The 25,344-nt window shown below is 37.8% G+C and overlaps 1 protein-coding gene across 2 annotated transcripts in view; it reads right to left on the bottom strand.

Annotated features, from left to right (window-relative positions):
• Window positions 1-2,006: 2,006 nt before the first annotated feature.
• RNF182 (ring finger protein 182) overlaps window positions 2,007-25,344 on the bottom strand; it is a 35,485-nt gene continuing 12,147 nt past the window's right edge. For both annotated transcript variants that reach the window (XM_030265540.4, XM_072924169.1), the window contains exons 2-3: window positions 16,815-16,895; window positions 2,007-11,554 (exon numbers count right to left, since the gene is read on the bottom strand). In XM_030265540.4, coding sequence (XP_030121400.1) covers window positions 10,610-11,347 — 738 coding nt within the window. In that variant the 5' untranslated portion in view covers window positions 11,348-11,554; window positions 16,815-16,895 and the 3' untranslated portion in view covers window positions 2,007-10,609. The remainder of the gene's footprint in view (window positions 11,555-16,814; window positions 16,896-25,344) is intronic.

Genomic DNA, 25,344 nt, shown 5'->3' with positions numbered 1-25,344 from the left:
CACATGCAACGCTGGGAATGAAATGCACCATCTCTGGAACACAGGGCTGCTTCCCTTGCTGCTGTGTAAAGATACCCACAAGGAGTTTCCTCCCACTTCTCCCTTTGAAGCCCACTCAGTTTGCTCTGTAGGATTTCCCAGAGGTGTCTGACGCCACATGGTTCAGCTGTATCTCCTTGGGCAAGGAGACAGCCGTGATTCATGTTTCAGACAAGCAGGCACAGCTGGCAGGTAACATCCTTCGAGAAGCATCTCTAAATGTCCTCATTGTTCAAGGTTTGGGAGTCACAGTCCTCCCAGCCCTCCCCACCCATTGTTGCCATAGGGACGGACAACCAGGTGATGTTGAGGTGCACTCCTCTGCTCCTACCAGGGGCTTAGTCCCAGGTCAAAACACCAATGCCTCCAGTCAAACTAACCACCAGATAATTCGCCTTTCAAACAATGTGTCAATGGCAAGAGGGGCAGGTTTGCAGCCCTTTGTGATGCATAAGCAGCTACTGATATTTTCTGTGGTTGAGGAGGGAGAGAGCTGAATTTTAGTCTTAACATATAAAGAACATTGGTCTAAACTTCATTTATTTTCCTCTTTGGAGGTTCCAGCAATGCTGGTTAAGTGCTAAAAGTTCAGCCTGATATCTAACTATGCTGTCTATTTTCTTAATTTATTTTTTATGCTGCTTTTATGAGTACTGTTCAGTAAAGAAACAAAGAACTTGCAAGTGAAGATCACATGATTTCTCATTTGTTTTTGTATGCACTTGATTTTAGAAACCTATGTATAAAGGTTTGTCAGGACAAACCAGGAGAAATAGATGAAATTTTGAGGTGGTAAAAATGAAGTTGGAAAGACACTTCATGTTTGAATTTACCATGGGACAAAACAAATTACATTTTAATCTGAGCTTTTACTTCTACACTAGAAAGAGTGATAGACAATACGCCTCCACCTTTTTCCAAGGATGGGTTGCTTTCAGCTCAGAGTGGGTTTGTCCTACAATCCAGGGTTCAAATATCTGCAAGTTTAGAAGATCATGAGATCTGGATATCAGAAAGCTGAGCAGTTCTGGGCCATCCCAGCCTGACAGAGAAGAAGGAAGCAGAACATGGCAGGGAAGGTTTTGCAATTTAAAAAAATAAAGAAGCACTGCATGAGTTTTATATCTAGCCATCACTAAACCAAAGTCTCATCCATTCACAATGCAAATTACACCAGTGGCCACATGCTGACTAATGTGAATAAATCTTCCTATTCTACCCACTTCTACAAGGTCACATACTGCACCTCTGTGAGTTGCACTTCTTTGTGGTCTAGCTGCACCTGAAGCCAGCAGATTTACCCAACACTCTTACTCCTTGCAGTCCTGCTAAGAGAAGGAATAATTCATGCCAGGGAAGTGTGTGTTCACTGAGCAGCTCCATTTCCCTGTGCACGTGTGTGCAAATCACATCCGTGTCCCCTATGACCAGACTCCACCAACGCCTCTCTGACACTGTGAGGGACAACCCCACCTGCAGCTGGCTGCCTCCAAAAGCAGAAAATGCTTGTGGACTCAGGCTTTCGAGGTGCCTGGACTAAGGGTTTCCAGGCAAGGACATCCTTCTCTAAACCAGGAATCAGCCCTGTGTTTTTAATAACCAGTCAGTTAGCAAGGCCAGAAAATGTAAGACTCCAATGCAAAATACATGCTGCAAACTACTTTCTGGCTGCTACCTGGAATGCTCCCTCATACATGCTGGTATTTTATTTTAAAAATGAATGGTTGAGTGATCATCCAGAATTTTTTCTAGCTTTAATTTAGTTTTCTTGCAGTCTTCCCTTGCACAAAACACTTTACATACTTTTGCAGTAAACAAAAATGTTTTGTCTGTTTGGTTAAAACATTGAAATACTATCACATATTCACCTTCAGTCTATATTTTAAACTGTTGCAATAAATAATAGAAATAAAATCTGAAAGACCTTCAAACCCACACATTAAGAAATATGCTTATCATGACAAATCTTTACTGAAAAATTAGTTTTATTGAGTGAAACAATTGCTATTACATTAGTACTTCATTATTTCAGATAGGAATGGTTATATTTTTGTCATTTGCTTCCATGTCATAGTTTCCTTGTCTGCAAGATTGTGGCAGATTTCATTATTCTACTCATGAAATAAACAGAAACAAAAAGAAGTTCCCACACTATGACATAAATCTAAAAAAGACAGTTATAGAAGGCAGTTACAGCAGCCAACTCCTCTCATAAAACTCATATTACATTTGGTAAGCCTCAACTTTATCTGGAACTCAAAACCTACGGATTTTTTGTGACAAAGTAAAAAGTAAAGTAACCTATGATTAAAACTTCCTTTTTTCAAGTTTGTTGGATTGACAATTTTACTCTACCATGTGTCCATAATACACTGGAGTGTACACACACATTCTTCACATTCTACCTGTCTTTGTGCATTATTTCTGCAATCTCTTGTAGAAGATCAACAGCCGTTTGTCCTCTCCACCCAAGCCCTATTATGTCATCAAGTCTTTTCCTCCATTTTCTTATTTTTTTTTAATCCCTTTTCCCCCACACATTTTCAGCACCTACTTGTGAAACTTCATTAACTATCTGCATGATTCATGCAGCCCCACTGACCTGGTTTTATTATTGTGTTAGTTACTAAAACAAACAAAAAAGTCATTAGATATTTGCAGCTGACCATGGAAGTGCCCCAGAAAGTTTCAGCTTCATGATTTCATTCTTCACTGAAAGAAAATAATCTCTATCTAGCTTTATTGCAATAATAATGTTTCCTTAGAGTCACTCAGTTTTTCTAACTAAAAGATGGGACACTGATGTAAAGAGCATCAGCATGAAGACCTCCAGGGACTGCAAAGAGCCTTCTGTGAGGCCCAGGACAGCAAAATGCTGAGGTCCCTGCTTATATTTGGTAGGACATCTGAAGGAAGAGGCCCCAAACCTTTGCCCTGCTAGGCAATATGAAGAACCCAGTTGAATGGGCTTACTGTCTAAACAGCATCATTATTAACAATTTTATCTGAGAGCACCTCCTCTTCTTGGAATGAAGAAAGAAGGGCATGAAAAAAGCCACAGGGTCTTAAGGAAATAAAAAGATTCAGTAAAAGGTGTTTAAAAGAAAAATATATTCTTGCAATAAAAACAGCTCTAGGCTGTAGTTTGGGATGGCTGCAGCAAGTGGATGAGGTAGATGCCATCACTATGGCAGAGAGAGATGGTGAGTGGCTGCTCAGTCCCGCAATGTCAGGCCACATGCTCAATAGAGCTAAAATCCATACAGTCTATGCCAAGATTAAATTAAATATTCTCTGAAATCTACTGTCTCCTGCATCCATGTGAACCAAACAATTTAGACAGAGATGTTAGAATGCACTGGATAAACTCGCATGATAGTGAGTTTATCAATGCACATCCATATAACACATAAACTAGCAATAATCAAGTGTAACACCTCAGATGTGCTGTCAGGACCAATAAAAATGACAAAGTCATTTCCATGGCTGTAGGAGTACAGATGTCTTATGTGATCACAGGGCTTATCAACAAATGGCACTAATAAGAATCTATTTCTAAATGCTTCATCCCACCTCAAAGTAAAAAAAAAAAAAAAAAAACAAACCAAAAAAACCAACCAAACAAACCAAAAAACAAACCATAGAAAAGGTTCAGGCAAGTGCAGTGGCTGGTGGTGAGCATGGAAAGCCTGCTGCCTACGGAGAGATCAAATAGACTAGGATGTTCAGCTTGGACAAAAGGCAGAAGAGTAGAAGTACAAGGGATAAAACCCTGATGTTAACATCTCCAAGGATAGATGAAGTTCTGAGGAGTGTAGAGGAAACAATATGCCATCATACCTCAGAACTGCTTTCCTTATTGGAATAAGTAGGGCAGATGTAACAAGTACCTCAGGGGTTTTTAAGACAAGCAGACCTTTTCCACCAAACACAGAATTAAATTGTGAGACCCTATACTGTGAGAATTTATAGGTGCCAAGACTATAAGTGGGTTAAACACAACATTTAAAAGAATCTAGAGAAGTCCATAGGCAAGAATCAAACCCACAGACGCAACCTCCATCTCAAGAGATCTCCAACTGTGGATTGCCATATATTAGCAGGTATATGAGGAGCTCTACATCCATGTGGGCTGTTGATACACCTTTTTTTATGTGCATCCACTACAGCTCTGAGGTTACAGAGACCTAGCAGACCTCCCACCTGGCCTAGGGTCAACATAAAACATAGCGCTGCCTTTTTAAAGAATGCAAAATCACATAAAAATCTGGCTGTCCACCTAGGATTTCCTTAGTCACACTGCTTCTTTTTGCCCTTTGAGTGAGGTAGAGGATTATCTAATATGTTGTAATTAAATCAGAAATGCAGTTACTGTTGTCAAAACATGAGTCATTTTTTCATGCACAGATCTGATTCCAGTGTCACAGTTGCAAAGACATCTTTTCAAACTCTATAATGCTGGATTAAATTTTTCTTCTGAGCTAAGCTGTCAGCAAAAACTGCTTAGCAGTGAGTGGCAATCAATCCAGCCTTGTCTCTCAACAAGTTAAAGAGTTTTGACATAGTGTGGTTCTCATCTAGAGGTTTGCTTATGAATAGAAAATTCAAATGCTTTTTGAAAGCATACTTTTAATAAAATCACCCACTTATAGAAAGAAAAGCTCTATCCAAAGAAGTAGGCTGTTTGCCTCAGCACCTCTTGAAATTTCAGTAATATTGCCATGCATGCACTTGGGAAGATGCATTTCTTCAGTTTCACTTGACATTCTTGACATTTTTCACTCCGTAATGCAGAAAGCAGTGTCAGCCAGGACTTGCCACAAAATATACCCATTGGTACATGGTACAGCATCTCAGTGAAGTATTAGCTGCTCAGCTATTGGCTGCTTATCTCTTTTGTTATTTGAATAACAAGGATTATGAATTATTCAGCTACAGTATGAAATGGATAAATATGATGCATTTCCCAGATTTCATAAAAGTTAAAATAGTGGGCACAGAAGAAAGGGACTACATTATGCAGAAGAAAAAAGATAGGATCAGTGTGAGGCAAGTATTTCCTAACAAAGAAGCCTATTAAATGGCTGAGAAGTCCCTCGTGGGAAGAGGTGGAGGCCTCATCATTTTAGATATTTAAAACCAGACTAGACAAAGCATTCATCTCTACAGGGGCGAAGGAAATGGATAAAATTACTTATTAGGCTTCTTCCTATCTATCTCAGATTTCTACCACTTAATACATTTTTTAAAATGCAAACCACATTTGTATAGCAAAAGACAGAAAAACAAAAAAACGTTTTCTACTTGTAGTGTTGCCCAGCACAATTAAACTTGATTTAAAATTAAATTTATGCTAGCAATTGAGACTGCAAGATGACTTCTCTTTGTTTAAGGTCTAAAACTGAAAGCTTTGCTGCTGTCACACGTGTCTTTAAAAAGATGATTTACTGTCCCCAGACTGGGGATTTATCCTTTGTGCCAGAACTCTTTGTGAACTGCGATCTTTCAACTTTGACAGAGGTGGCTAATGCAAAAGAATGGTGCTTTACAGAAAAGTAGTGGAGTACAGGGTCTGTGCCTAAGGTCTGGCATACTTATCAATTCCCTTGGGAATCTCCTGCACTAAATATTTACTGATGTCACTCAAAGGATAACATCTAGTCTGTTAGTATGAAAGTAAAAAGAATCTCAGTCTCTTTCTGTCACTTTGAATATCTTAAAGTGATTTCAAAAGTCTCAGTTCTTCTTCCCCACATTTTTTATTTTTTCTCTGTTTTTTATTTTTTAATCCTTGAAATTTAAAATCCTTGCATTTAAAATAAAGTGCACTGTCTTGCTTTGTAGAAATAAATATGAAGAAATGGAAAAACCCCCAACCCTAAGAAGCCTTAGGATAGTCAAAATGTTTAGAAGTATAACACTGTGGATCTTTCACTCCACCTACCACCCATACAGGAAGATGAAATCATGATGTAGAACTCCTGTACAAGAAATCAAGATGCAGGGCTAAAGTGAACTGTCCCAGAGGCAATACAGGGGTGAGTGTTGAGCCATGGTGGTGCTCAGGCTTGGAACAGCCTTTCAGTAATTTGGAACCAGCCAAAACAAGGCAGGATACAGCCCCATGTTTTCCTTTCTTTGACATCAAAACTGTTTCAACAACATGCTGCCATTTACCCGCTGCACCCTGTTCACTCTCGCATCCTGGCTGCACTTTGCCGTATTTTCAGCATTAGCCTTGCTGTGCTGGACTGGGCTGCAAACTCAATGTAGTAGAAAATATTGCTTCATTTCAAAACACTGCCTATCCACAGTTTCATGTAGACTTGTTTCATGAGAGAGGGAAGAAAAGTAAGAGGAATAATGAGTTGAATCTACCACTAGAATTGGTTAAAATTAAGAAAAAACAATGGCCTTGTACCCAATAACAAGGAATCCCTCAAAAACTTCATTTACCTTCCTGTGAACCTCCACAGTTCCTCTTCCTCAGGCTGAAGTGTAGCCACTTAGGTGGAAAGCTGTGTTTTCCTGTTTTGTGCTTGTCTATCTGGCTTTGTGCTGCTGGACTCCACAGAATCAAAGAATTCTCTGAGTTGGAAGGGAGCCACAAGGATCATTGAGTCCAGCTTTCCAGTGAATGGTCCATACAGGGATCAAAGCCATCCCTTAGCATTATCAGCATCATGATCTGACTCACTTATCTGTATCTTCAGGTAATCAAGTATGTTTGGAAGAGCCTATTTTTGGGTACATTGTTAAATATTGGCAACCCTGAAGTTTGCCAATAATGTTATCAGGACAAGAGTTTGCTTATTTAAAGTGTTTTATATTAGCATATACACTTTTGTGGGGCTAGAATCAATATAGCAGGACCTACCAAAACTCACAATGCAGCTAAATCTAAGACATCAGCCCTTACTTTGGCCAGTTCTGTAGCTTTAAATAGTTAACATAACAGTGGGAGTATGCCCCAATCTGAGGATCCATTTAAATTAGAATGAAGTTCAATATTTTGCCATTTGGAAAGTAAATGTACTCAACTGTAATACCAGTAGTGAATTAATTTAATTACCAAATGAATTTTAAACCCCAGAAGGGTCAGTATGAAAAACATTACACTGTTTGCAGCAGCTCTACCCCAAAATATTTATTCAAAACAGCCTGTTTGCCCCAGGCATAGACAGCACCCCCCTCTCTGCTTTGCTCAGCTTCTCAGTCAGCCTAACCCCAGCCCCAGGTCCTATGTAAGAGCCCGCAGACTCTGTTAACCCACGCTCTGTTAATTTCCCTTTGAGCTCTGCGCTCAAGCAGAGCTTCATCCCTCACCAAGTCCTGCTCACAGGATGGCTCAGCTCAGCACATCCTTCCTCAGCTGTGCCCAGCAGCTGCTCCTGCATCATCCTGCCCCAGCCCTCAGGGGATACCACAATATCATACTGTAAATGGGCAGCTGGCAAGGAGAGGGTCTGCGTCCACAGGATAAGCAGGAATTAAAAACACAACAAAACAAAAATCTCATTTGGACTAAATTAATCCTATAGTAATGAATTTCTAGCACTTTGTACTTGGTTGAGTCATGTCTGGGCACAGCAGGAATAAATCCCATTGAAAGGGAAATGCCTTGGTGTGCAGGCAGTATTTTACAGCCCCAGGAGCTATTACTTCCCAAGGAGAGAAAAACAGTCAGAGAAAAGGCAGGAAAACCAGACAGAGAATTATGCAAGTCTTGATTTTAGCCCCATTTACATCGATTTCAGCACAGTTATTCTACTGCAGAGGACACAAAACTTTTCAGGTTTTTTTAGACAAAAGTCTAAAGGATGGTAGAGAATAAAAATAAGGAAAGAGTAACATCTGAAGTTTTTCTAGTCTCAGTCACACAGCAAAAATTCTTCTCCACAAATAATTGAGATGTATCTCCCAGCAATTCTGAATGGCCATATTGTAAGTCATATAGATATTTCATGACCCCAAAGTTGCAATAGCATGCTCTGGCTGAGTGGCAGCATAGCTGTACAATCAATATGCTTTTGCATGCTTGCATCTTTGAGTGGGTTAGAAATGCAGCACAGCCTGAAATAACAGCATAAATTTAATGTGCTGGCAGTCTGAAAAGTAGAGAAGTATAACAACTGGTGTATTAATTTTTACTGTGATTTGTAACTGATACCACTGTGATTTTGCTACAATTAGGCTATGTTTTAAAACAGAGGACAAAATACCTGGTGCTGGAGCTAAGATAATCAGCTGAAAATCAAAAGGAAATTACAACAGGTAGCACTGTAGAGCATGTTGTGCAGAGGTAATTAATATATATCACACATTTGCAAAACCTATAACCTCTGTTAGTCAGCCCTTTATTAGAGACACTATATTCAGACAAATTGAACAAATCCTAAAACATATAAACCCCTAACACTACAAATACATCTTTCCAAAAGTTATGAAGTTCTACAAAACCACATAGGTTTCTGTTTTTCTTTTTTTTTTTTTGACACGATTGTTGTTGGATACTTAAAATTTATGAGTTCATAGATGAGTCAAACCTTGACTGGAGATGATTCCTCTTCTAACTACATGTGCTTTACCACAAACATTAAAAACAACTACTTAGGAACAGCATTTTCTAGGAATTCTGAAAATATTTTAGGCATAATTATTGTCATTACAGAAAAGTCTGAAACATTTCCTTTAATCATTCAATACATAGCTCCATAACTCCATACACTTGAAAACTATAATTTCACTGTAAGTTTTCTTCTCACATATGTGTCTATATGTACATACACACACATATATACGCACTATTATAAAATGAGGGTCAAGAAAAGCAGGACCTTTACATTTCCACACTTTCTCTGTTTGCAATAGGAACAAAACTGCAGATATCACCTGTGCCATCTACAAAAATTGAACCAGCTTAACTTCAAATCCTCTTGACAGGCTCTGCTTTTCCCACTGTCATTTTTTCATTCTTACCAAAGTGTGTTTGCTCTAAGAGTATATTGTTAGGCCATACATTCAATTTTCATGCAACAAACCCCTCTCCCTTTAACACTGCCCTGAAATAACTAAATCTTGTGCCAGACCCAAAAACCAGGCTTGCACTGCTCAACTCCACTCTGCTGTGCACAAGAAAACCAGTTTGCAGCTGTGGTGTTGCTAGACCTAGTTATACACATAAACATTAAATATTACTTATTTTTGTGTTCTTCCAGTAGTTCAAAAAATAGCCTAAACCATGCAACATACAAGCAAGCCTTACAGGGCCTGGTTCTATTTGTGGAATGGTAAAGTATCAGTAATTCCTCTGAGTTCCACTAATGGAGACATGCTAATTGCCACATCTAGATTGCCATCAACTCACAATAGTGACAGGGAGAATTCAGAGTATTGAAACATTTTGAAGGACTATGCCTTAAACAGAAATCTTCCCAAAGTCACATTATCTCCTTACAGTGCTCATTCTGCGAACTCAGAAGAAAAACAACCAACCAACCAAATGCCCAAACCATCCAAACAAAACCCCGGTTAACCATTTCAGATTTTTTTTTTTTTCTCAAATTTGTATTACTGATTGAAGATCTGTTTCCTAATGGTTGAGAATAGAAGTCTATCTTGAGAGCTAAAGTCACATAAGCCAAATTCTCCAGCACAGCTACCACAGAGTACATGTGCATGAGGTTGGTCATCCATTAGGAAGGAAGTACTGGTGGCTTGGAATTGTCACTAGTGGTTGTGGAAATGCTGGGAGGGAGGGTAAGCATCATAGAACATAGCTAGAGAAATCTGCAGAGCTCTGAACCCTCAAAGGGAAGCCTAAGGTGTGTACACTGAAATAAGTGCACCTGGAGAACAGCAAACACGTGTCTGGGTCCCCAGAAGTATTCATTAGCAGGAATATTTCACAGTGAGCTGCAATTGTATGACAAGGAAAAAATGGGCTTCTCTTTGGGGAAAGTGTTCTGGAGACAAGTTTTTAACATTCAAAAAAAAAAAATGTTGGCCTCCCACAAGTATTTTTGCTGCAACAAGAACTAAAAAAAAATTGGTAGTTTGTTTTATTCTTCTTATAATATTAATTAGTAGAGTGATTTAATTTGCTATAAATGATGATGGATTGTAAATAACAGATATTTCAGAGCATGAGATGCTTTGGGTGAAGAGATGCAGTACTTGCATCTGGAAGGTGTCTGCTACAGTAATTTCTTCTTGGGTGAATCCTACAGCATGAACTGACTTGATCAGTCCAATACAAAGCAAAGTCCTACTCATTTGAACAGCGGCAGCAGCAGCAAGCACCAATTTTGGCAACTTCGCTTTATCCCTTTCTAATATTCAGCCCTTTAAAATCAACCTGTAATTTTTATTTCCAGTTCTTAGCTCAAAAAATGCTTGGGGTGAGGGGTGTCAAATTCAGTTGGTAAAAAAGGGACCATGTAACTAGGGCCACTGCTTGAATTTAGTGGGATGGACAATAAGAATAAATAAGAATACAAAGAATACAAAAACAGGATAAATCAACTATGCTACACATCTGATAATACACCTTATTTTACCATATTTTTTATCAAGATGACATGCAGTCTAGAACTTCATGGCAAACACACTGGCAAAAGCCATAAATCATGAGAATAACAAGGCTCGAAGGAACAAGGCTTACAAAGACAACCCCAAGGGTGACTTTCTTGGATACCAGTAAATAAATCCCTAAAGGCAAGGAGCTAAAGTACAGCAGCCCTAGCAACCACACTAGCACCCGAATCGAGGTCTGGAAGAGCAAAGATGTGCAGTTCCACACTGTCCAGTTGTGGGACACAGTTGCAACAGAGTCAAAACTTGTAGGCCTGTAAAATTCCACCACGGGGGTTGAGTTCAGAGTCTGGGGACTTTCTCTTTGTACTTCCATGATTGTTATAACCAGGCAATTAGAAGAGGTGTGAGAAGGGCTAACCAGAGATGCCAGCCTTTTGGGAGTCAACAAGAGTTCTGTTGGGTTGTCTGGTAGGCACTTCTTTCCCTTTCCCCCACAAGCTAAATTCAGAAGGATGTTGTTGTCATCAGGAAGACTACTAACCTCATCGTCTGGCAGGCACGTTTCAAACCTGCAGAATGGGCACACTATGACTCCTTGCGGGGAGTCACCAAAGTCTATGATCTTGCAAAGGCATTTGGCACACACTCTGTGACAGCACTCCAGCACTTTTGGTTTTCTCTGCCGCAGGTTATAGCGGTTGTAACAGATCTTGCACTCAAGCTCGTCTGAGCTCTGGGTCTCCATGGACTCCTCTGGTAGTTGAGTGGTCATTTCCTCAGATGGCTTTCAGACCCGTGGAGAGAGAAGTCAAGGGATGAAGGAGTCGCTCAGTCTTATTTTAGAACATTTTCCTATCACCCATCTCAAACAGAAAAAGAGGAGATGACATCATCGCAAAGCATCAGTAGACATCATCCATTTTCAGCTTCTGCTAGGGACTGTGCACTGCATGTCCTTTACTCTGAGCCAGGCATCCATCTGAAAAAGCCAAAGGGGAATTTTTGTTGAAAGCAAAGGCAAAAACAGGAAAGGAAAGTGGAAGAGCAAAGGGAAGGAGAGAGAGAAAAACAGAGAGGGAAAGCTTTAGCGAGTTAAATATGCAAGTTCTACTTTTTATAAGCTCAGCTTCCTTTGCTAAAACTACCTCTAAGGTAGCTTTTTTCTGTGGCATATGAGACCTATATAATAGTCATGCTGATGAAACTTAGTATCATACTGCATGGATTTATTTTAGAGTTGAAACTCTGAATGGTTCAGCTCATGAAGTTCTCAGCAGAAGCTGCAATCTAATCACTGATCTGTGACCATTTATTTAAACTTTGGTTTCCCAAGGAAATGAGACTTGACACCTGGAGCTTTTGGTCTTTCCTGGTAACTTGAGAACCTGCTGTCCAATTTCAAACAAATCAGTAGAGGGGTACTGAAGATAATTATGTTGCTAAAAAGAAATGAGCAATTGGGCAGAGGAGAGGTATTTCCAATAAGTACCATTTATCCTGGAGGGCAATGGGTGGTCAACACACCCCAACCTCTGCTTTGAATGGGCAGCATGCTGCCTATAGCTCAGCCAGAGAGGAAGGCAACACAGGGGGAAGCTGGTGATGCTCTGAGGAAATAAAATTTTGGGGGAGTGGAATGGATATGAAAGAGGTCCAGGGTTATGTGGGGAGCTAGGTCAAATCTGGATTAGGCTTTGTTAATTTTTGTTTGTGGAGCAGCCCGTTGTTTTTCTCCACCCAGCTGCTGGGCATACAATTACAAAAATAAGTGTTTAGCTTGAAACAAGTGTCTCCTTCAATATGTGGCTTCTGGGATGAAAGCTAATGTGTCTTCCAAGGGCATTCACCAGATGCTCTGGTTTTCAAGAGTGTCATGGCTGTGACAGCTGTTTCACACCTCAGCTAAGGAGAGGTCTGTGGCACATTTGCCCTGCTGCACTGCCACTCTGTGCAGCAGTTTTGCCACCAGATGCATCTGCCTCACTTAAACAAATGTCTTATCATATTTTGTAACACTTCAGGAAACAGTGCATGTATTATAAACAAAGCATTAGCCAGGAGTATGTGCTCTGGGGATAGACAATCACCAGCATTTACAAAACCAGCTCTTATCTACCAGAAAATAAAAACTTCTTCCAGATTCAGGCACATGCTTGCTCAGAGAAATGAGGGCAGAACCGCATTTTGCAGGTTTTCAAACTCATCCCTTCATTGCTAGACTAGCAAGGAATTGGCCACAGTCAAACGATGGGCAAAGTCAGCACTTATGTCCAGCTGCCTCTTGCATTTTCAGTAAGTATAAGGCACACTAAATATGAAAATGTGGCCTATTTCAATAAACTTATTTCCTGACTATTTGTTTTAGTAAATATGTGATTTCTTTCCTTTTCCATTGGGAAGTTATTGCTCTCTCCTAGCATTCAGATTTTTGTTCTTTTATTTGAGGACAAGACAAGAAGCAACTCTTTTAAGCAACATGATCTTTCCGTCAATACATTTTACCAGCCAGCCATCAGTGAAGTCTCTTTCATGAGCCTCTTGTTCTTACTGTGCTTTAAGTATTTTCCATTTCTGTATATCCAACAGAAGATGGGAGATATGAGAAAGGTGGATGTATAGCTTCTATAAGCAACAGAATTTGTAAAACTCACCTCCAGGGTTTTAAAACAAAGATGTAAACATTAGACAATGCAGTAACAAAAAACCATAACAACATACTATGTAAAAAGCATACATATGTCTCTAAAAATTGTTACAGACATAGCCCCCTTCCCATTCAATTGCTCCAATAACTCATTTCCTGCCTCCTTCGATTTATGTCTTTAGTGCTCTAAAGGTTTTCATCTCTGCTTTATTGTTGTTTTTACTATTTGTATTGTGGATATATTTGTGGCATGTTGCATCAGACAAAGTAAACATTAGACCATCCACAATTTTCAAAGTGTACAAGATAGACATCTTCTAAGACACAAAAAGTACATCTTTTACAGAACTTACCATTTATCATTTATCCTTTGTTACACTGTGTGCTTCCTTATTACCTTCTACTACTCTTTTTATTTCATTCCAAATATCATCTTCTAGATGACTTTTAGGTCGACATAAATGTCACAAGATGCTAACTTTCCAAAGGATGAACAAACCAGAAAATGGACCAAAAAAGGAGAAATGCCAGCCTTCAGGAAAGCAAAGAACTGCTGTAAAATTAAGAAGCCAAACAAAAAAGCAATGGTTTTAGGCTTTCACATCTTGGGTATCATTTACCTTCTGTACCTGAGGGGAATTAGGATTACTAGGAAGGTACTGTTAGTGGTCTGCTGGCAAATGTTGTCCTACAACATAAAACTAGATTCCTGATTAACCAAAAATCTTCTAAAATATGTGTCTGCTTTTCATGGAAAATTATGACCTTTCTTTGAAAACTTCCAACATGAATAACCTTGGTATTTTAGTGTTTATCCTTCTAATTAATATTTCCAGGCCTTTTACAAAACCCAACCCACTTTCCAACCAATTCTATTCAGACATGGATCATCTCTCCCTGAACCCGTTTTCAAACTGAATGTGTTTTACTGATTTTACCACCTTTAAGTACCAAATTTTGACATTAACATAAGGAATAACAAGTGTCTGTGACTAGCATTGTTGCAATCTTGCTAGTTGCTAAACTGGGATCATTAGCTCAACTTCCAGAGCACAGTGATCTTCCTGTTGTAGTTTGTGTCATGAGCTATTCTACAATTTTTTTTCAAACTCTTTTTTTTAATATAATGTACTGTACAAGAAAAAGCAACTTTCGTCGTCTTTCTCACTTCACAGAGTCTCTAAAAAAGTCTGTCTGTAAAAAAACGTTATTGATTGTTTTTTCTTTGACTAAGTTTAGATGTTGGATTTCTCCTTACCTGTTTTAGTATGAATACTTCTTATTACTCTTTGTTATTTATACACATTTTCCTTTGAATATTAAAATGTAATCACTAGTTCCTATTAGCTTTTCGTGTATTTTTTACCTTCTCAGCTCTATGGTGGTTTTAGCTTTCCTGATTTCTTATGGAAATTTTTCCTTCTCAATATCCACTTTCCTGCTCTTTTTTTTTTCTCTCCTGGGAACTGCCACCTTTTTGGGGTTAATTAATGCTGCCCTGGTATTATATACATCATATCAACTAAAATATTCTCTGATCAGAGACTTATTAAAAATATATGGAAACTGAGGGTTTTAAAGATATTTGGCTTCAAATAATTCCTATTTCTTGAGAAATATGGCCAGCTACTCCTTCAAGCAAATTCTGCTCTATATCAAAGATTTTGTAGCTGGTCTTTTGCATGCTTCTCTGGAAGCAGGCAGGATAAGGAATTAAAGAAAGGAAGAGGTTAACCACTGTCCCTCTGAATCCTGCTCCCTCACCAAAATTCACATACTTCTACTTGTTGAGTGTTAAAAGCAATATTAAGCAGGGGGAAAAAAAGAGATCATGTCAATATATTCATGTTTTATCCTCCTCTTTGAGACACTTTTTTTATGATACCACAAGAAGGTATGTCCCTATGATGTGCTCCATTAATATTTGGACTATTTAAAATATTGAGCTGCAACCTGCATGTTCTTTCTGACCTTGAAACCCAGGGGCAGTCATGATGAATCTAACCTCTTCCACAACAAGTATGAAATCTGTAGTGACAGGAGATCAAAGTGAAGCTCCATGTCTAATTTTAAATCACTGTGTGTATTTTTAATAATTCTGGTATTTGTCATGATTTTAAACTGCTTCTTATTTCCAGCTTTTAACCTGAACCTAGAGTTGTCTCACCTGCTTGTTCGATACCAAGAGACACAAGTTATAACTAGGGAAATTTCAATTACAGATTACAGGTATTCAAACACTGAATACATGTCAAGACAGATGAAAATGAAACCTGCAACCTTACAGATATCCTTGATTGGCTACAGCTCTGGTCAGGCCACTATGCCTTGGAATTGAGCTCTGCTTTGAGCAAAGGGAACTGGATTTCCTGGAGATTCTTTCTAAAACAAATTATTCTATGATTCAGTGTTTTGCTACTATGAACTCATTCTATGTGAGCTGTTTGAAAAGCTTTATATCTCACTGAACAAAGAATCAGGCTGACAATTGTTTACGTAGATAAACAGCTCTCCTAGATAATAATTCTTTCATTTAACATATGAATTAATTTTTACAAAACCTAGAGTCCTTCTGTTAGTCTGTCTTCCAGAGAATCTATCTGATGGGATCAATACAATACAATTGCAGACCATTTAATTCCTGTGAGTATTATATAGCACACACCAGCTTTCTGAACAAAATATAAACTACTAGACACGTCCAATGATGACAGTACCCACTGCAATTTATTCAAGAACAAGCACATCTGTTATCCTATGATAAGCACTTGTGTTTTGTACAAGTCCTGACTAAGCACCACAGGAGTGAATCCATCATTCCTTTTGCTGCTCGAGTTCTGACTTCCTCACTTTTTGTCCCAGTGCCACCCATCCTGTACCTTATGAACTCCTCTACTTGAAACTTTTACTAAAAAGGGAGAAAAGCTGAAGACAGCAAGGCATCTTCTGGATGGTAGAAGACACAAGCAGGCCATACAGTGCTCCATGTGACTGCTGGAGAGCAGATCCAGAATCAGAGGGAATAATCTCCCTTGCTGGCGAGAGGAGGTGACTCACAGGACCAGACTGAATCAATAATAGCAAGTTCTTACGTATGACCCCACAAATGGCCAGACTTTCTGCCCAGACATGGAAAGAAAGGTGAATGGACTGTGCAACAAGTTATGGCCCTTCTTTGTACTCATTTATCAAATACTGTGTAGACAAAGTGTTTTTATGAGAGGCCAGAAGCAATTACTTGTAGATGAAACTCTCAATATTGGAGCTCAGTCATGCTGACAGGGCAAAGTAGATGGGAAACTTGTGCCTCTCTTGCCTAATGGAAGATCATCTTTGCCCAGTTGATCAAACCAATGTTTTATCATTCATCTCTCACACTTTTTTTTTTTTTCTGTGAAAGGAATTTGCCGATATTTCACATATAACCTAAAATTAATACATGAACTCAGCAACTTCCATAAGACATCATCCATGTCTACTCAACATGTGATATTTTCAAAGATTTTAAAAGTTTCCTTTAAATACAAGCTGAGCATATTTAGGAAAGAAGAGAAGGAAAAGATATAGATAGATAAATAAATAAAGAGAAACTTACCTTCCACAAAAAAGAACTTCTTGGAAAGGTTCACTTGTGGGCAACACAAGAAATGCCTTTTCTTCTCCACATGGGCAAAAACTGGTAGAAAGGAGGGAAACAAAATTAGTAGAGCAGGAATACAGCTGGGAGACTTCTCAGTCTATTTTCTCTGAAAGAGGGGAAGTAGTCCAACTTCTCTAGTTTGGATAGAAACAGCCATATGCTGAGATTTCTGTTTAGAGAAATATATTGGGTAAACCTCATTTACTAAAATTATTTCTGTAACATAATCCAGTTATCATTACAGATCTGTTGTTGGTTTTAATCCTCTTTCAATATTATGTGCTAAACACTCTGAAGTGCTATCTCTTCTAGCAACCACATATTCACGAATGTTAGCAATTCACTAAAAAAACCCCAATCTAAAGGCAGAGCATCCAAAGAGATAAACTGTGCTCTGAAAGAAGAGTTGTAAAAACATATTGAAATACTTTCCTTCACAAATGTCACAGAAGCTCTTTGATAATTTCTACTTTTCCAAACACAGTGCAGTCTCTTCTCCAGCACAGTCCAGAAAGTAACCATCTCCTGTGGGCCACTGCATTCATGTTCCATGGAGGAGCTTTGCTGCATTCTGACTCAGCAGGAAATGAATATCACACTAGATTTTTCCAGCTTGTGCTAAGCACAATGTAAAAAAACCCCACCCCAAACTACTTTACTGATCTGACATTTGAATAGACAACATTCAAAGTGCCAGCAGCTATCACATGTTCAACCTGTTTCATGCCACATTTCTGCTAACAGTGGATGGGTTTTAACAATGGGCATTTCCCTGTCAACTCCAATCAATGAGAGAATTTGCACAGGAGTTACAGAATGTGATGTACTGATCCATGCTTGGCTTATGGTCAGCTGTGTAAACTGCTATGAAAAATGCCTCCATTCTTTTCACAAAAGCTTGGTTTTCAACAGCATAGGTAATGAGGTTATTCCTCCAATAACTATGCATGAAAAAGAAACCCCACAACATATACAGCAAAAAACTATGTGTTATTGACTGCTGAGACTATTATAAAAGAGAAACATTCTTATCAGAAGTTATTGTTACAATATTTAGAGCCTTTGCTTGATCTCTCTCAATCCTCTACAATAATGTCACAAAAATGCAAAACACAGAAAATTATAGTTTTTCATATTTGAAGTGGAATTCATGGGTCTCTAATTATTTAGTATGGAAAGTCATGTAATATTAATGTGTCATCTCATACTAAAAGAGAAAAAATAAGCAGTCTCTTAAAAAAAACCCTTATTCCTCCTCCCCATCCCATTAAGTAAACAGGGAGATTTTAATATAACAGGGCTCACTTAATTCAGGGTTCGACAGGCTCTTACATGCTCTCCTTTGCCTGTACATATTCAATATCATCAACTCAATTTCCTATTAATAATATAAATTGTGATACTTTTTTGTTATTACAATAACTCACATTATGTGTCAGGTAGTAGGGGAAAATTGTATGAATAGACAGTAAATCCCTTATTGAAACCCTACTATTCTCAATTACTTACTTTCTAGCTACAGGCTACTATAGTATTTATATGGATCATGCAACTGTGGTGGAGAAAAAAATGTTTTATTATTTAGGTTTGTAGGTAAAAATGAAACCTCTTCCAATATTTCTTAAGAAGAAATTTTCCCTCATATTGAATTCATGAGCTATTTATATAGTAATATGCCAAGTGACTACTCAATGTGACATATGGTTGTGGGTTGCTTTGTAGCTGTTTAAGAATAAAACTAATAAAGGACAAAGTATCTGAGCTTCTATTAGCTGTCTTGATTTAAACTGGCTTAATTAGATTAAATAGATAAGTAAAAAGAGATGGCTTGAAATTCATATCTAAAATGGTAACATTTAATTTTGGAAATATGCTAGTTTAACATAATTAATTCCTTTAAAATAGTTTTTAATTCTTTCACAACCTGCTTACTTGGGCTATTTAGGCATTTTCTCTTGCACAGTTTTCTCACTGACAGTGGCTTTTCCTTTATGACTCTGAAACCAGTAAGCGATCTACTCCAGTCAATGTATATTTCACAACAGAACTCATGACCTTACTTCTATTTCAGGGAAAGGTTAGACATTCTCCTCTTTGGTAGTAGGGGTGGTTTTTTGTAGCTTTATCAAATAAGATAGAGTTCTGCTTCTCTGCTTTAGTGCTTGTGCCCTTTAGGAGCTCTTCTGAGAGTTGAACAGACTGTAGGACATTGGTTCTAGAATATGACTTAAAAAGATACAAAATTATAAATAAATAAAAAGCTTCCAAGTATTGCTTAATATAGGCATAAATATTTAATCAAATGGCCTACAGATATGTCTAGCATTTATCTTTATATTAGACACTATTAAAAGCCAATACAATTTTATATTAAGTTTCAGAACACATGATGAGAGCACCATGGAAATTTTTTTCCTTGCTCTGCTTGCTACTGTATGCTTGAACGTAAGTAATTAAAATAAGTCCAGAAATGCAAGAAAATAACTTCTACTTTTAAAATAAAAATTACTTCTAATAAAAGGTACTAAGTGACATACTCAAAATTTAACATCTCCAAAATATAACAGACTTCTCACTTTCTGGATGTATTTTATGTCATGTAATTTGGGAGAGACCAGGTGAGACAAAATGAAAGAAAATTTATCTTTATTACATCATTTAGTGAGAAATTTCCCTCCACACAGGGGAATCATTTTAATGCATTATAATAAGTTCCAATTAACCTTCAAAATAAGATTTAGTAGAAAGTAAGTGTGGCATTAACTTTGTCCTAATGGAGCTGAAAACAATTGCAGAATAGGCTAGAAAAGAAGCTGTACATCTTGCTTTTTCTATTGGCACTAAGAAAAACCCACCTAATATAAGTATGTTTAACTTAGTATATTCTGTTTCAGGCATTTTTGAGGATATGACTAGATACAAAGATTTTACTATATTGCCTATTTTATGCTGATAGTGTAAACAGGAAATAAAAAGGGTGGACATTATACAGGGCAGTATGGATTTTATATATTCTTCACATAAATTTGGTAACAAGATTTTCTGCTTTATCTACGCTCAGATTTCACACCTTATCCTGTACAGAAAGGAAATGGTAAAAAACAACTGCACTTCCTTCAGTCACAAGAATATTTGAAAACTCTACATCAAAATAATCCAAATCCATTACCGATTTCCACTTACAAGCAACATTTTCAGCCCTGGTCTTCTACCATGATGTCCTTTTTGAAACACTGGCAACTAAATTCTGATCCAGCTGATGCTGCAAAGAGTCCCAATAGCTTGAAATGTGAGGGGTCTGAGGAAACAATGCTCTAACCTGCATTCAGTAAAGTGTAATTTTAATATTTCATTTAATTTCCCTAAAGCACACACATAAAAATACTTATTTTGGGGATAATGATTATTCTTATTTCAGCAATACAGCAAAGTTGGCACATAACCCCTCCTCAATTGACATTATTATATCTATTATTATTATTATTATTATTATTACATCATTGTCATCACTAGAATTTCAATGTAACTAAGAATTAAAAAAAAAATCTTCTTGATGTATTTAAAAAAGAGCAAACACAAACCCTTCAGATGATATAAAAAATACAATATTAGTAGATCTGGTTGACATACAGTAAAATTGTATGTCTTTAATTGCATTCCTGGGAAATGAACAATCCTAACAGACAAGTGTCAGTGAGGAGACATTAACTTTGACAGCAACACATACTGCCCTCTTACAACAGGCTTGTGGAAAAATTCTGTTTGGCCTGCTTTGTACACAACATGCACACCCACCATGCTAGACAGAAGTACATGAAATAAAATTGCAGGCACTGAAAAAGCAGATGGGAGGAGGGAAATTAATTTGTGTCAAATGATATGCAGAGCTTCTATTCTATTCCTTTAAGGAATACAGGAATCATGTGAAACAAGAGCAGTTTTAAGTATTAGTCTGGTAGTATCTTTGTAGCTGCTGGGGATGAACTGGGACTGTCAGAGCTCCATAAATTGCTACACCACCAATATCAGAATCACTGGAGTGTTCTCCTGGTGAGACTTGCTTAACTCAGATTAATGCTTATAAAGCAATTAAACTTCAGGGGGACTGATATGAATTGCTCAGCTTTAACATGTTATTTAGCAGTGAAGTGTGGTATTTTTTTTACCCATTCTGAACTGTCAGTGAAAGAGTTGAAGCGCTACTAGATGGAATATTTCAAGCAAAGGGCAGAGTCCTTATGGGCTGAGACTCCATATACAGTGCCCTTTGGACTGGATAAGAGGAGCAGAAAGAAGCTGCAATTTATTCATACGATGTATCAGAATCCAGTTAAGAATGCAGTGTAATCTCCCTCTCATGTGTTTCTAGTAGAAATATACTGCCACAGCAGCAGATAATCCAATCAGGTATAAATCGGATCAATACGAACCTACAAAAAAATCGGAAAATCTGCACTTAGCTGAAAGAGCTGCATAATTCTATTCTGGGACAAGGGCAGCCTGGACTTTACAAATTTTCCATCATTCAAAGGAGTTACACTGGTTAAATCTCCCAAACTCAGTGAAGGGTATGAAACTGTCTTTTCTCTGAGCAGAGCATTTTGATGTCATTTGCAACTACAATGGTTGAAAGGTTAAACGAAATGAACATGTTTGAAGTCTGCCAGTCGAGCATATTCAAAATACAAAATACATGAGAGGAAAGCATCGCTTCAGAAATTTTGGAAGTAATCAAGGCATATTCAGAAGCACAGCTTGTATATTAAACTAATTAAAAAAACCAAACTCCAGTCAAGACACAAAATGGAGAGAAGGTACATAAAATGGAATTCTAAAGGTTTAAAAAGCAACACAGTCCACAGAGAGCTATTAATCTATAAATTTAGTTTAGTGTAAATTAATAACTGAAACCAGGTATTGGTATTTTTTAACTGGTAATAATCAATGGGGATTTTAGTTTTAAGTGTTTTGCAACATGTACTACAAGACTAGAATAGCGAACACTAGCAGGTTATGAATGTCACTTAGTGTAATAAAAATCCCAACATCAGCACAGCAGTTCTTCAGCAAGTACTCACAAGGATATCAGGTTTTCTATACAAAATCACAAATAAGCAGCTTGGCTAAGGCTTATGGAGTAAAGTAGGAAATGAAAACATTTCTTGCCTTCCACTAAGTAAGAAAAGATTTTTTTTTATAGAACAGAAGCATAACCAGGAACATTTTAAAATACAGATGTTATAAATGACAGCTTTCTTTAAACTGTTTTAAATAATGAATCTCCTCTGCTCTGCTTTCACTTAAGCAAGTGAATGTAAGGATTCTGAATGTTCCACTGCATAAGTATCTTTTCCAAAAACTGATACCAGAAAAATGTGCTAGGAAGTGAACTAATTAACTAGACATTAGAGGATAGCACATATTTCACTGTTTTTTATTTCCGGTGTGCTGAATGCAAAGAATGAAGATCTAGAAAAAAATCCTATATAGATGTATTCTCTATTCAAAAGCTAAGAAGCATTAGCCTTTATTTATGCTATTACTTTTTTCATGGAAAGCTCCATGATTGAAGCACCAGGATAGCACACTGCTGTTAGCCTACTAAACCAAACTTCATGAAAGTTAACAACTACTGCACTAATAATCAGTGAGAAAGGCAGCATCCACTACAAATCTGACTTTTTCACATGTCTGTAAACACTAACCACACAATTTGCAGCAAGTTAAAATAGAGCTTTTTCCTTGGGCTTGGTTTCTTGACAGAAAGAACTCTCTGTGAAATTGATTAAAATCCAATTCTGCTCTGGAGTCAAATGACTGCAATATTACTTGAGAGCTTCTGAGCTCATATTTGTCCTTCTCTGCTTCTAGAGGACTCTTTCAGAAAGTGCCCCCAAAGACAGTGCACCCTGAGGGGCATTTCTCAGTAATTGTGGTGGGTATATTTTGCAACAGTGAGTAAATCTACACTTTAAACTGCAGTGTGGAGTTGATATAACTGAGTTGGATTCATAGTGGAACCAACCTAGCTATAATAACACAGAGTTCTGGAGAAGCTAAGTTAATCTGCCTTGTAGGAGAATCAGCCAGCCTTATGTACCATTTCCCACACTATCATCCTGTGCTAATATGCTGAGCTTTGTCTACAACCTGTGCCAATATATCTTGCCTATCTGTAAGACATCACTGTAGAGTGTTAAGCTGCACTTTGGAATGTGATCGGAGATACCCTAAAAGACAGCAGAAGTTGTACCTTTCATTCTCAGATATGTCTGTTTGAACTGGATTTCTGAGGATCAGTAACCATGGAAAATGGAGACTTTCATCTCTACTTACTAAAAAGTTTATGCAAATGTTGGTATTCGCACAATGTCTATCAGTGCTCCTCCACAGAGATGCCTTCCAAAGCTTTTTCCTGCTCATAAACACCTTGTGTGTATGAAGTGACAGGACTTGCAGTAGAAGGCTTGAGAAACTTAATTTTCATGATTTTTCTCCCTGAGAAACAGGAAGAAAAATAATGAAAATTATTTTCCTGAGTTTCTCCCTGACACTCCTGCTTCTGAGTGGGCTTTACAGAACACTGCTATATGGATAGATCATAAAACAGAGGTGGACTGGGGAAGAAGCAGCTATTTCAATAGTGAATTTTATGTTAAGTATAGTCACTAGATAGCCCTAGTGCCCATTTTGTCTTATTAATGAAGCATTCCTTGTCCACAGCAAAAAGTGAGGGTATATCACACTGTCTATGCCCAAATCTCTAGCTTTCAATGATCCCACTGAATTCTGTAAAATCAGAAGCTCTGCACAGCATTTTCAGAAATGCATTTATGGTATTGTACAGCAATAAAAGCGTTCTCTCCTTTTTCATCAGCGTGGTCAAAAGTCTTTTGATAAGAAAAATGGCAACACAGAATACGGGTAATTCATTACACAAAATCCTCTTGTGTAAATCAAGAATGATTCAACCAAACAAGTTGCAATACTTACAAATATGTCAACAAATAACATTGGCTTGTCTTAAAAATCTCTTTGTTTGAGATAAGAAGTATTTTTCCTTTTCCTTATGGTAGCCTGTAGCTCTAAAGATGTGCTGAGAAAAACTTTACTTGAGGGATTTGTTTGTCAAAACTTGTCACTGAGTTTAGCTTGTAAAATGACAGCAGGAATTAAATCTTGGATGAAAACATTTTCTTAGGATGCACATGCAGTCCTTTCTCAGGAAAAATGCTTATTTATTGGGTAATAGGAAGAAAGCTGGTAGAATTAAACTACTGCTGTATGCTTTTCACAATTGCTATTTCATGGGATACCATTTTGACATTTCTAGTATTTGTTACTGCCTCATTTATTCAGTTCCTAAATCTGTAATCCCCGCTAAGGCAGAAGTCATACTGAATTGACTAGAAAACAGACACAAACAACCATCAATTTCTCCTTGGCTCTGCTACTGAAAAAGAAAATAAATTTAATTGTCACATTATTAAATCTTGGAAACAACTGTGCTTCATAATATATAACTCCAACCAGGGAACATCATCAGTAAACAACTATGATGGCATTTAGTCATTCATAAAAACCACAGGATACTGTTTTGTCCCCCAGGAAGATAAAGTTCTTTCAATACACTGGGTTAATGCAGAAAGGAGCAGACAAGATCTCAAGGACACTGTTTATGAATACACGAATTGTGGCAGCCCCATTGGCAGGATATCAAGTCTGAAGGACTTACTGATTGAACATTATGTGAATGAAGTATTTGATGCACTCACACAGATTCAGCATCACGTCCAAAGGAGACACTGCAGCCTCAGATGTGTCTCATATTCTGTGAATATTCCACACCAGGTGGAACCACTGGCTTATGACACCAGCGGTTATGAAAGAACTGGAGATCCCACTCACCATCCACAGCAATCCTTAACCATTTCACATGGTAAGATTTAAACTCAGCTACTCAAGAGGAAAAAATTAAAACACTACACATTATAATTGTCTTTAAAACCTATAAGGCATCTTACAGCAACACCTTAATGACCACATCATTAAGCACAAGATCTAAATGGAGAAAAAAGGACCTTCAAAGTAAATGCTCACTATCTTTTTTCTTTTCTACCTGTGCAAAGCCACTGGGCTCGATTCCATTGTCTTACTGATGGTGCCTGAGTGCAACCGATCAAAGAATACAATTTATAAGATGGTTACTTGAAAAGTCTTGGGATTCTTACAGAGGAAGTTGTGAACCAGAGAAAAGAGAGTAGGAGTATGATGAATAGGAAAGACTTTGCTGTAGGGAGTGGACAGAGAGGGCTAAACGCAAGCAAAGGAAAATTTAGGAAAAAGCTTTCTAAATTAGCATGCTAAGGAAACACAGCAGGAAGCATGTACAGGGGGAGAAGGACTGAGTGGAATAAAACCAAGTTTGATACACAAGGTGAATTTGTTGAGGGATTTCAAAGAAGCAGAATTATACACTTTAGGA

This window comes from Taeniopygia guttata, chromosome 2 (genome assembly GCF_048771995.1).
Source record: "Taeniopygia guttata chromosome 2, bTaeGut7.mat, whole genome shotgun sequence".
Taxonomy (NCBI): Eukaryota; Metazoa; Chordata; class Aves; order Passeriformes; family Estrildidae; genus Taeniopygia; species Taeniopygia guttata.
This window is presented reverse-complemented; position numbering and strand designations above follow the sequence as displayed.